The 10852-nt window shown below is 41.7% G+C and overlaps 3 protein-coding genes across 3 annotated transcripts; 2 read left to right on the forward strand and 1 right to left on the reverse strand.

Annotated features, from left to right (window-relative positions):
- Positions 1-2274: 2274 nt before the first annotated feature.
- On the forward strand, positions 2275-3925 carry AK88_00746 (di-trans,poly-cis-decaprenylcistransferase; the record flags this gene model as incomplete). Its single annotated transcript, XM_012478390.1, has 6 exons — positions 2275-2358; positions 2503-2645; positions 2766-2882; positions 3071-3346; positions 3523-3625; positions 3782-3925. 6 exons carry the CDS (start codon positions 2275-2277, stop codon positions 3923-3925), a joined length of 867 nt encoding a protein of 288 aa, XP_012333813.1.
- Positions 3926-4691: 766 nt separating this feature from the next.
- AK88_00747 (uncharacterized protein) lies at positions 4692-6155 on the reverse strand (the record flags this gene model as incomplete). Its single annotated transcript, XM_012478391.1, has 1 exon — positions 4692-6155. One exon carries the CDS (start codon positions 6153-6155, stop codon positions 4692-4694), a length of 1464 nt encoding a protein of 487 aa, XP_012333814.1.
- A 2563-nt stretch (positions 6156-8718) lies between these two features.
- Positions 8719-10602, forward strand: AK88_00748 (uncharacterized protein; the record flags this gene model as incomplete). Its single annotated transcript, XM_012478392.1, has 1 exon — positions 8719-10602. The coding sequence occupies one exon, from the start codon at positions 8719-8721 to the stop codon at positions 10600-10602; it is 1884 nt and encodes a 627-aa protein (XP_012333815.1).
- Between the last annotated feature and the right edge of the window lie 250 nt (positions 10603-10852).

Here is a 10852-nt window from a genome sequence, read left to right on the forward strand (position 1 = left end):
TTTTTTTTTTTTTTTTTTTTTTTTTTTTTTTTCCTTTCCTGACTCGCCAGTTTGGTACTTTATTATTTATTTATTTTTTTTTTTTTTCGCCGCCCTCGTCCGGATTCAATTTCGCGTCCGTTCGTTCGTTCGTCCACTTTTTTTTTTATTTTGGTGACGTGTACATGGCGGCATATTTTTATTACCCATTTGGGTGGCTCTGTTTTGTGCCCTATTTTTATCGGCTCCATATTTTTCTGCCCCTGTTTAAATCAGTCCCAGTTTTAAGCGCACCTGGGGGATCCTTTTTTTTTTTTCTGTTTTTTTTTTCCCACCTTTCGCTTATCATGTACCAAAGGGCATGGCCATTTTTTTTTTTTTTTTTTGTTTTCCCCTGGCAATTTGCTTCGTGGCTGAATAACCCCCACTTAAAGATCCGTTTAAATGCCTCAAGTGCATACAAAACAACCTAACGTAAAGAAACATACCATCAAAGCAAAATACCTTTTGCGAGATTCTACACGCAGAGAAATTTTTACAAAACGAAACAGATGGCGAGTGGGTGTGCACAGGGATTGCATGAAGAGTTGCTTTTTTTTTTTTTACGAGGTTATCAATTTTTGTCCTTCTTAGGTGTCACACTGGGTAGGCAGCGACACGTGTAGGGGTGAAAAGGTACGCCTAGAATGCTGTTCATCAGGACGACGCGTCCTTATGCAGGGGTACACGCACGTGTACATACGCCTGTGTAGCTGCCCTTAAGCGAACACGGAAAATTTACGACACTACCTTAACCATGGATGGGTAAAAAGAAAAATAAAGTGGCCGTCTCCTTTGTAGATTTATTGGTGTCTTGCTAGTAAGGACATGCTCTCTAAGATGTTTTGTTTGTTTTCTCTCCGTCTGAACCATGGTACGTAGAAGTTATTCCTTTTTGGTTCTCCTTTGCGTACCTGTCTTCGTGCCATATGCCCAAAAAGGACTATTAGAAAGGGCACCCTTCCCATGGTGAGGCTGCCACACCGCGGTACATAAACAAGCCGTGGTAATGGGGAAGGACCAAACGCATAGACTCTCCGGTGATCAGTTCTTCTTCACCTAGTGTATACCATTCTTCCTCCACTTGTCCCCATTGTTATACACATCGAGACTTGAACTTCGCCCGAGGGAGGCAAAGGATATACTTTCACGTGCACTATGCGAATTAGCCAATTTTGGCAGTGCAGTTCCCCTCGCTGCGTCGCACTCTGTATCACACCACTAAACTTATAATGACACCTAATTTGGTATCCTAACAAATAAAGTGAAACAAAAACCAAAGTGATAATTGTCCGTCCTGACAGCTAACTTCTGCAACTGGTACATTCAAAAAAATATATTTTATTTTTCTTTTTCGAATGACTACCCCAGTAATGTCACACCAAAAATGATAGAGGCTTATGTCTCATTCTTCCTCCAGCACATAATATAAAGACGTTCTGCATGTGTGGGGGGGTAGGGGGTCAGTTAGCGTTTCGTACTACTTCGGCACGGAAAGCGGCCCATAATGAGCATGTACGCGGTGATCAATGTTTCCTTCGTCACCCCGTGCAGAGCAACTGGACGCATTTACTAGCCTTTTTTTTTTTTTTTTTTTTTTATGCCTTGCCTATCAGGAAAATGCTACCAGTAAAATGCACCCCTGTTTGTTTATCCAACAGATCGTTTTTTTTTTTTTTTTTTTTTTATGTTGAGCATTACCTAATGGGAGTAGCCATTTGTTCCCATCGCAAGAGAAGTTATCATTAGAATAAGTTTGATACACTCATGGGAGTTTCCTTTTTCTTTTCATTTTTTTGCAGTGCGTGATGCACTAGGAGGGATTGACTTGGTCTGTTAGAAGATGGCACTGAACATGTACTGCACACCTCAAGGTGGAAAAGAAATAAAAAAATAAAATAACGATGATAATAATAATAAGAAGAATAAGAATAATAGTGTGCTAGTAGAGAACGCGGCGAGGTGGGTGTATCACCCCATAGAAACACAGAAAATGACGCACCTGCAATTTTTACCCCATCTTACAGATTGCAAAGATTAATCACTTGGCTCTTGCGGGGTCTCATCAACATCAAGCATATATGTAAAAGGAAAAAAGGCAAACAGATTAGCCAACTTTCATTCGGGTGCAAATTACCCGCGAGTGTGTCTGACAGCATGCACCCTTCACATGCATATGTACCATCCTACCCCAACGTGTACACCCATCATATGTTACACACCCAACTTACCCCTCACCCCTCATAAGCCATAATCATGGATGGCAACAGGCGATTCGCAAAGGAAAATGGAATCCACTCGTCTCTGGGGCACTATATGGGATCGAAAGCGCTCATACAAGTTAGCACACCTAAGCGTAACAATTTTCCTATACGCATAGGCACCCAATGCAAGGTGCCCTTATTACCACTTACCCTAAGCACCAATTGGGCAAAACCGCTTAACCTTTCTACCACATCACGTCCCACCCTTCTTCTCACCCAGATCATAGAAATATGCGTTAGGTTGAACATAAAAGTGCTATCCGTCTTTTCGTTTTCCCTGTTGAATTATAATAGAAGCCCGGAGGAGATACATTTCCTCTTTTATCTAAATCTCCTCATTTTGATTAACGAGGAATTTTTCATGTAAGTGCATTGTTCGAGGTTCGACATGCTAATGCGAATGCACATGGAGGACGGGCTTTACCAAAAGTTAGTCCCACGTAAATATTCCAAACGCAAAAAACGGTTTAACCTCCCCATCAGGAATTTCGTAAAGGACAACAAAATTAGAGTTAAAGTGATTGGGAACCTTTCTTACGTAAACGAAGTTTACAGAAAAATTATACAAGACATTGAACAGAAGACGGAACAATTTGACAAGTAAAAACTACGTAAAAGACGATCCTGTTTGGGATGATAAAAATATATTTTTTTTTTTTTACACACTTTTGTATGACTTGTTAGTGAACTTTTGCACAAGCACTTCACTATCGTTGGAACCATTGCAGGTGCACTTATGAGCATCCTTGCGTGTGAATCATTCATTTCCTCCCCTTCTCCATCCGTAGCCTTCTCTTGAACATCTTCTTTTCCTACACCAGTAGAAACGAAATGAGTCTGTGCAAATTCAATCCCAATTTGTACTTCAACACTTATAAGAGCCTGCTGCAGGAGCGGGAACTACTGTGCACTCCCTCCTCTACATTAACAAAGCAGGACGACCCAGACAAATGTTATTATTTAGAGAGCATACTGAAGAGTGAAAAGAATGACCCCTATAGGTTGTTCGAGGTGGACTGTATATGTGGAGGACGTTCTTTCCTAAATCGGGAACAAATCAAAATGTATCTTAAAAATAAGAGGAAAATATATAATGATAACGTAAATGATACTGCTATACATTTGCCTTTCCCCTAATGAGGCCGCAGCTGAGGGGACATGTGTGCATTGGGCAATCCCTACCGTTAACTTGCATGTTATATTTTCCCACCATTCCGAATTCATTACTCCCACCCCACAGAGTCAATTATCATAAGAAGCTCCTCACCAGCGACCTACCCCCTCCGAACATTTTAATACGGACGTCCGGCGAGAAGAGGCTGTCCGACTTTATGCTATACCAAGTTAGGCCTACAAAAAAAGGAAGCCATTTTATAAAATTGTGCACAAGTGCACCATTACGTGTGTAAACTTTTACGCCACAAAAGCGAGCACCCCCTCGTCAAAAGACCAACTCGTAAATCCCTTCCCCTGCCCTCATCTCCCTCCTCAATTTTCAGATTTCGGAATTTACAGAAATTTACTTCATCAATGAGTACTGGCCAATCTTCGGCTTTTTGCAGTTCCTATATGTCATCTTGCACTACACCATTTTTCAGACAACGAAATTGGATTTTTCCTACTCCAATCCGTGTCCACACTGATTAATTATTTTGTTATTTTAGTAAATTATTTTATTCCATTTCATTCTGTTTTGTTGATACATTTTTAGTGTCTTCCCCCTTCTCACTTTTTTTGTGCGACCATTTGTTAATTGTCCACTTTTTTTAAAAAACTCCCCCTTAAAACGATACTTAATTAACACCCTTAGACGAACCACCCCTCCACGGATGGAAGGAAATTCCTCACTTAAAATTGATTAAGGTTTTTCATTAACTGATACATGTAGATCGACGAAGGCGGCATGTGCGAATCCTATCGCGCGAAAATAACTTATGTTACTTCATTTAAGACGATACTAAAACAAAGTTACAAAAAAAATGCGGCACATGAGCGTGTGCTTCCGCATGGAAAGGCGCAAAGGGGGCGCAAATGAAACGAAAACGACGACGAAATGATGGCCAAAATGAGAACGCAAATAAGCAACTAAAACGGCAAAAATGGCGACGAACGTGAAACAACTCGCGACGCGCCAAAAAGGACAAATCCCCCCCAGACGGGCGCTTATCAAAAATGCAGAGCAGCTCACAAAAACGTGCCCCCTCGGGCTTAAAAAAGAACAATTCAGATTGTGTACTTAGTTTGCACACATTTCTGTTAAAAATATATGAACGGGTCATATTTTTTCAAACAACTAGCCATTGTTTGCAATTTTTTTTTCTAGAAAAATATGAACGGATCATACTTTTTAACGCTCCGTTTGCACACTTCTTTTTTTTTTTTTTTTTCTTGCTTCCAATCCCCTACTCTTCACAGAATAATCGGTGGCTCCATAAACACACATGGCATGTAATCATTCAAATGGTTATACGCAAAATGAGGACCCAAATTAATTTTTGCTGAAGCACCCATGTACAAACTCACAGACGGATGATAAAATCCTTCATAAATATCAGCAAAAGCGTTTTTCTTTATTTGCCCATTTAGAGAGAAAAAAATAGACGAACCGTAGTTTTTCTGTAATATGGGTGGATCTTTTGGATCACATAGAATACCATTTTGCAAATATTCATACAATTTTTTATCTAACCTTGGATCGAAGTTATACGTATTTTTGTTCTTTAAATTTAAGTAGCACCCAATGATATCACCTACTTTAATTGGTTCCATGCAGTCGTAGCTTATGGAGTTGTTAAAAATTCTTCCATTTTTGCTATTTACGCAGTAGCTATATTTGTCTGTTCCTATGGGATAATCATACCTCATGTATCTGCAAGCGAAACCAACACGTATATATGGGTTTACCTTTATCACTTTGTCCTTGTAACCTAAGAACTGGAAGTTTTGCACAGGTTCTTCAATTTTTATTTCGTAGTACCATTTTCCGATGTCCGCCCCATTATTCACGAAAACACTGGACCATCCCTTGTGTCCATAACAGGTGAGCTTATCGCTGCTTAAATTCACACTGCTGTCTTTATACTTGGTCGAAAAAGTCACATTATTTTTGCCTCTGTATTTGCTATAATCAATAAAATATTTGTAGCTTTCCTTTTTCTTGTTATTCGCTTCTGGTTGTGCTTGTATTTCTTTTGTTTCGTTCTTCATCCTCGTCTGTTCATTCGGTTTGTCTTTCGCCTTTTCCTCCTTACTTGCGTTACTTTGTGCTAGTTCGCGTTGGCTACTCTTTCCTGCTTCGATTCCTCTGTGTTGCTCTTTAGCATCCCCAGTGGTCGTTTTCCCCTGTGCAGTGTCATCACTTTCGAATTCTGTATTGATGGTGCCCTTGTCCACACGCGTGTGTGCATGAGTATGTGCATGCATGTACGTGTCCACATTGAGCTTATCGCCCGCCGTGCTGCCATTCTCGATAGGATCGGCACAACTGACGCCTCCGTCCCCTAATTTCGCATGCTTGTTCATGCAACCAATAGTTGACTTCTCCATCGAGTCCATTTTATCAACATGGGGGACACTGTTCATACCGTCAAGGGTCCTGTCCATTTGGTACGGTTCTTCAACTGCTTCTGCTTTTCTCTTCTTATCAAAGCTAGCGCCTGCGATTGCCGTGGCCGCGGCAGGTGTGCATACACTGTGCGTACCATTTTTTGCGTTTCCAGTTTCAGTAACAGATTGTCCCTTTTCTTCTCCATCTTTATCCGAATTGTGATAAGTGGTGCTCACTGCCAATTGCCCTTTCCCTTTTGGCGAATCCATCTCTGCATTTACAACACTTTTGTCTTCTTCGTCTTCGACGTTATTTAGACTCGTCATGATTCCCCGTTTTGAAAGCTTATAGGTTATGCGTCTGGTGATACTATACTATCACGTTTGCGTCCCTCTTGCGTCTCTTTTGCTTCTGACTTGCTTCACACTTGCTTCTTACGTGTTCTCCTCTCTTGCTATCTTTGCTACTATTTGTCCTTTTTATTATTTTTTCCTGTTACCATTATGGTCGCCACCTGCATTCATTGCCCATCGAGGGTCACGCTTTCTCTGATGGATGCCAATGCGCGCTGTGAGGGGTTTCTTTGTGTAAGTGGGCAACTACCATTCTAATTGGGGCGCAAACCTTCGCGCAACTTTGGCGCAGTGCTGCTACCAAGGTGTCACCAAGTGGGCACAAACGCAACACAATTCTTCTAGTCCTTCGAAACAGTTACATTTGTTTTGTGCCCTAAATTTCGACTTGCGCAAAATTGACAAATTAAAAAGGTTGCACTTTCGATGTGCCTCGTTTATTTTAGATTTTTTTTTTTTTTTTTTCCCCTCTCGAAATCGGTCATGCGAGTTGGAGTAGCACTTCAGCGCCCGCACATGTACGCGTGTGTGTGTTCTCGGGATGCAAATAAATCTGTATGCATGTCATCACGAATGAGAACTTGTGTGTACACAAAAGTAAAGCATGGAAACTTTAATCGCATGTGACTTAACATTCGAAGCAATTTTGTTGCTACGCGTTTGTTTCTTCTTTTTTGTCACTAATTTGATGCGCGGGTGGTGAAGCCGGAAGGCGCTACTGTTTGAGGCAGTAGAAAGATGACATGCGCCAAAACGGGGACATGTACACACACCCCACTCACAGGTACCACAACGTATTTACACATTAACACATTTATATAAACACCTCTGTACGTGTATATAAGTGCCCTTCTGGTGTATGTGCGCCTATGTATACCTTTCCACGTACAGTTTTCTGTACACCTTCAAATTCGCCACAAAAAAAAAAAAAAAAAAAAAAAAAATTGTGACAGCACTAAAATTTTCCCCTATCTGTATACTCCCAAAGGAGTAGCAAGCTTTTCAACTTCACGGCGAACCAATAGAAAATGTACAACTTACAAAAAGGATAAAAAAAAAATACTATCTGCAACATTAAACCCTCATATATTTTGTGTACCTCCCTTGGTTCTTCGCCCGTATTTTCCGCTCTAGTACATCCTCTCCTCCTCTTCTTCATCCCCCACTTCACTTACAATTGTACGTGTTACGGTAAACGCCGAAATGTAAAAGAAGCATATATGTAATATGCCTATTTCGCATTAGCCTGATTTACTTCTGGTCTCTTGTATCACGTTGGTTCGTTTTGTTTTAAGTGGATTTGAGGCAGAGTGGAAGTTGCTGTTCGTACGGACTTCATTGGCAGGTACGATTAAAGCTCTCACATAGTACTGTCAGAAAAACCTCGTGGCGCGTGAAACTTTGTAGCTGCCTCGGTTGGGAGATTAGTCATGTGGGGATATAGCCTACGTGAAAACTCTGCGTCCTTTTTTGTCAAGCGCCACATGTAAATTATTGCAGGCTCGGCGTGAGCCCTGTGCAGAGTATACATATACGCAACCTGCATTGTAACTTTTTTTTTTTTTTCACACGTCGTCCACGAAAAGCCCACTGGTTTACTTCGCATTATTTGCTCATTATAATTTTTTGCCAACATAGCAAAGTTCTCACAATTTGCACAATTTTTTCAACTTAATTTAAGGCCGCTTTTTCATTTCCTCGGCCGCCGGTTTTGCTCATTTTTCGTCCGCAACACACGAATTAAAGGTTTGATCAGCCCTCCACAACTCCCACACCACTGACAACAAAATGATTATTTTTTCCCTTCCCACGCATCCTCTTTCTACATTATAAAATGTGAAAACGAATTGAATTCACACAATTCGCAGACACACTTACTGATCTTTCGTTTGCCTATAAAGGGACATAGCAAAAATGCGCACCAACAGTGTGAAGCGCAACTGCATTGTTTCTCCTTGCACACAACAGGCATGTTCCATTTCGCTATGCACATAACTGAAGTGCTTTCCCCTCCTCTAAAGCTCAATTTAGCCTCAACGGTGGCCACTTTACGTGCCGAGGAGGACCTCCCATAATTTACACTTCAAACGTACGAGTGGGGACTGTCAATTTGGAACACTAAAAAAAAAAAAAAAAAATTTGCAAAACTGCGGCATCCAATATTTTGGTTGATCTTCCCCCCCACACAAATTTGTAGCTTGTCCCTATCTTCATGCTTTCGTCACCCTGTATATATAGCTCCCTTTTTCGTTTATCCATGAAGCGTGTAAAAATTGGGTATACCATCTGCTGTCCATAATAAGCAATTCACGGGCACGTTGAAAGAGGGGTGTCGATTTTTGGCTAGCTGTCTATGCGAGGGAATGTAACCATTGTGGTACTGTAGACCTGAGCCCGTAAGGCAAACCTTAGCTGCGCAGAGTAAACATCATTATATCGGGGAAAAGCAAAAACGTTAACAAAGAAATTGAACTCTCATGTTCAAGCAAGCGGCGGAGTGACCCATGAAATGTAAAGATCACCAGCTTTATCCAAAATGATATGTGAAGAGGACCCTGGAAATGTAGGAATCACTGTGGGGGACGCAGAAGACGAAGAAAAAAAGAAGCAAGAACGAGAGGGAAAACAGAACGATAGTTTTCCCCTCCTCGTAGTCAACAAAAAGGAGACAAATCCAGCGGATGATGGTGAAAACAAGAACCAAATGATCACAAAAGACGAATCGAAAAACAGTTCGGAGGAAATACGTCCAAAGGGATGCCTGCTGAAAGGGGAAAGAAAGTATTTGCTTGCGTTGAAAAGCATAATTAGAACAATGGATGGTACGCACGCGCGCGATGTGAACACGGATAAGTGCAGAGAAGGGGATAAAAGCCTCAAAGTTGGAAGTGGCAAGAGTGGAAGCCCCATCCGCAGAATCCGCAACCACAGAAGCTACAGTTACTTTGCGTACAATCCTCGGAGTGACAAAATTGTAAATGTAGACATGCACTCGCATGTCCTAATGGACAAGTCAAATGACAATAGCGTCTCCGCATGGCCCTCCTGCGTGGAGCAACACGCGTGTGTACAGGCCAACCAGGTAGAGAAGAGCGAAGAAAACGCAAGGAAAAAGAAATGGAACTTTAGGCATAGAATTATGGGCAGGATGAAACGCAGAGCGCAGCGCGAAGATGTTTGTCAGGAGGCACGTCAAGAGGCCAACCAACCGACGCAATCATCGACGCACCACCCTGCTAACGCATCCACCGAGGAGACCAATTACGTCGTATACAAAGTGCCTAGGTACCTCAAAAAAAAAAACATGAAGTGCCCCTTCGTGTACAGGAAAGTCTTTTTTGGCAAGTACGGAATAATAAATTATGATTTGAAGGGAAACAAAAAAGGGACGCTCGTTATAACATTTCATGGACTCAACGGAACAAACTTAACCTTCCTGGACATACAAAAAACGCTAATCAAATATAAGTTCCAGGTTCTGAACTTTGATCTGTATGGGCATGGATTATCTGCCTGCCCCAAATATAATCACCGAAAGAAAACCTACGGAATAAATTTTTTTTTAACGCAGACAGAGGAATTGCTGACCCATCTGAAATTACTACATCAAGATTTTTATCTAATAGGTTTTTCCATGGGATGCGTAATTGCCATCAGCTTTGCACAGAAGTACATAAAACAGGTGAAGAAAATTATTTTGATATCCCCTGTTGGCGTTTTGGAGAAAAAGCCCTTTGCCCTGAAGGTTCTGAAGTTGTTCCCCTGCCTGATCAACATTTCGTCCTGTTTTATGTTTCCATGTTTTTTTTCGAAGAAGAATTTTAAGCGCCCGTCGAAGGGGGACACCAAGGGGGACTCCAAGGGGGCGCCCGCAGGTGCATCCATGAAGGGGTCAAAAAGTGGCAACAAATGTGACCCCAAATGTGACTCCAGAAACGTTTCCAAGGATGCCTCTAAAGATGCGCCCGATAAATCGCTTAAGAAGGACCCCGAGGACGACTCCGATAACGACACGTCCGACTACCTCTACAACCGAATCATGTGGCAGGCTTTTGTGAAAAAAAATATCACGCACTCAATACTGGGCTGCATTAACAACTTAAAAATGTGGAGCGCCCATGACATATTCAAAGAAGTCGGACTCAATTATATACCCGTTTTGATTCTCTGTGGAGAGAAAGACAACATCTGTAGCACTCAAGTTTTCAAGAACACATCGAAATTTTTCATAAATTGCCACATGATAATTTTTAGGAATGCTTCCCACTTAGTTTTGGTGGAGAGGAGCAAAGAAATTAACTCCTGCGTCGTAACCTTCTTTCAATTCCCCAACAACGCTGATTTGAAGACTGTCCATCATATGTTTCCAGTGGACAGGGTCGGGAATTCGGTCCTTTCGCAGCGGGGCGACCTGTTCTGAGGTGAAACAGAGATGCAGAGAAGCGGCGGGAAAGCGCCAAACTGGGAAAGAATTTCCCGCAGCACTTCGTTGCCCATGGGATGTGCACGCCCGTCCGTACACCTTTCCTTACAACCCTACGCATTTCCCTGGCTTAAAGAATCGTGTGCATTCCCCATTTGTATAATTTCTTATTCTGTGTGTGTTGTTGATCTTTTTTTTTTTTTTTTTTTTTTCCACTTTGCCCATTAATCCGCACACACAATGTTGG

The sequence above is a fragment of the Plasmodium fragile genome (assembly GCF_000956335.1).
Source record: "Plasmodium fragile strain nilgiri unplaced genomic scaffold supercont1.6, whole genome shotgun sequence".
Lineage (NCBI taxonomy): Eukaryota > Apicomplexa > Aconoidasida > Haemosporida > Plasmodiidae > Plasmodium > Plasmodium fragile.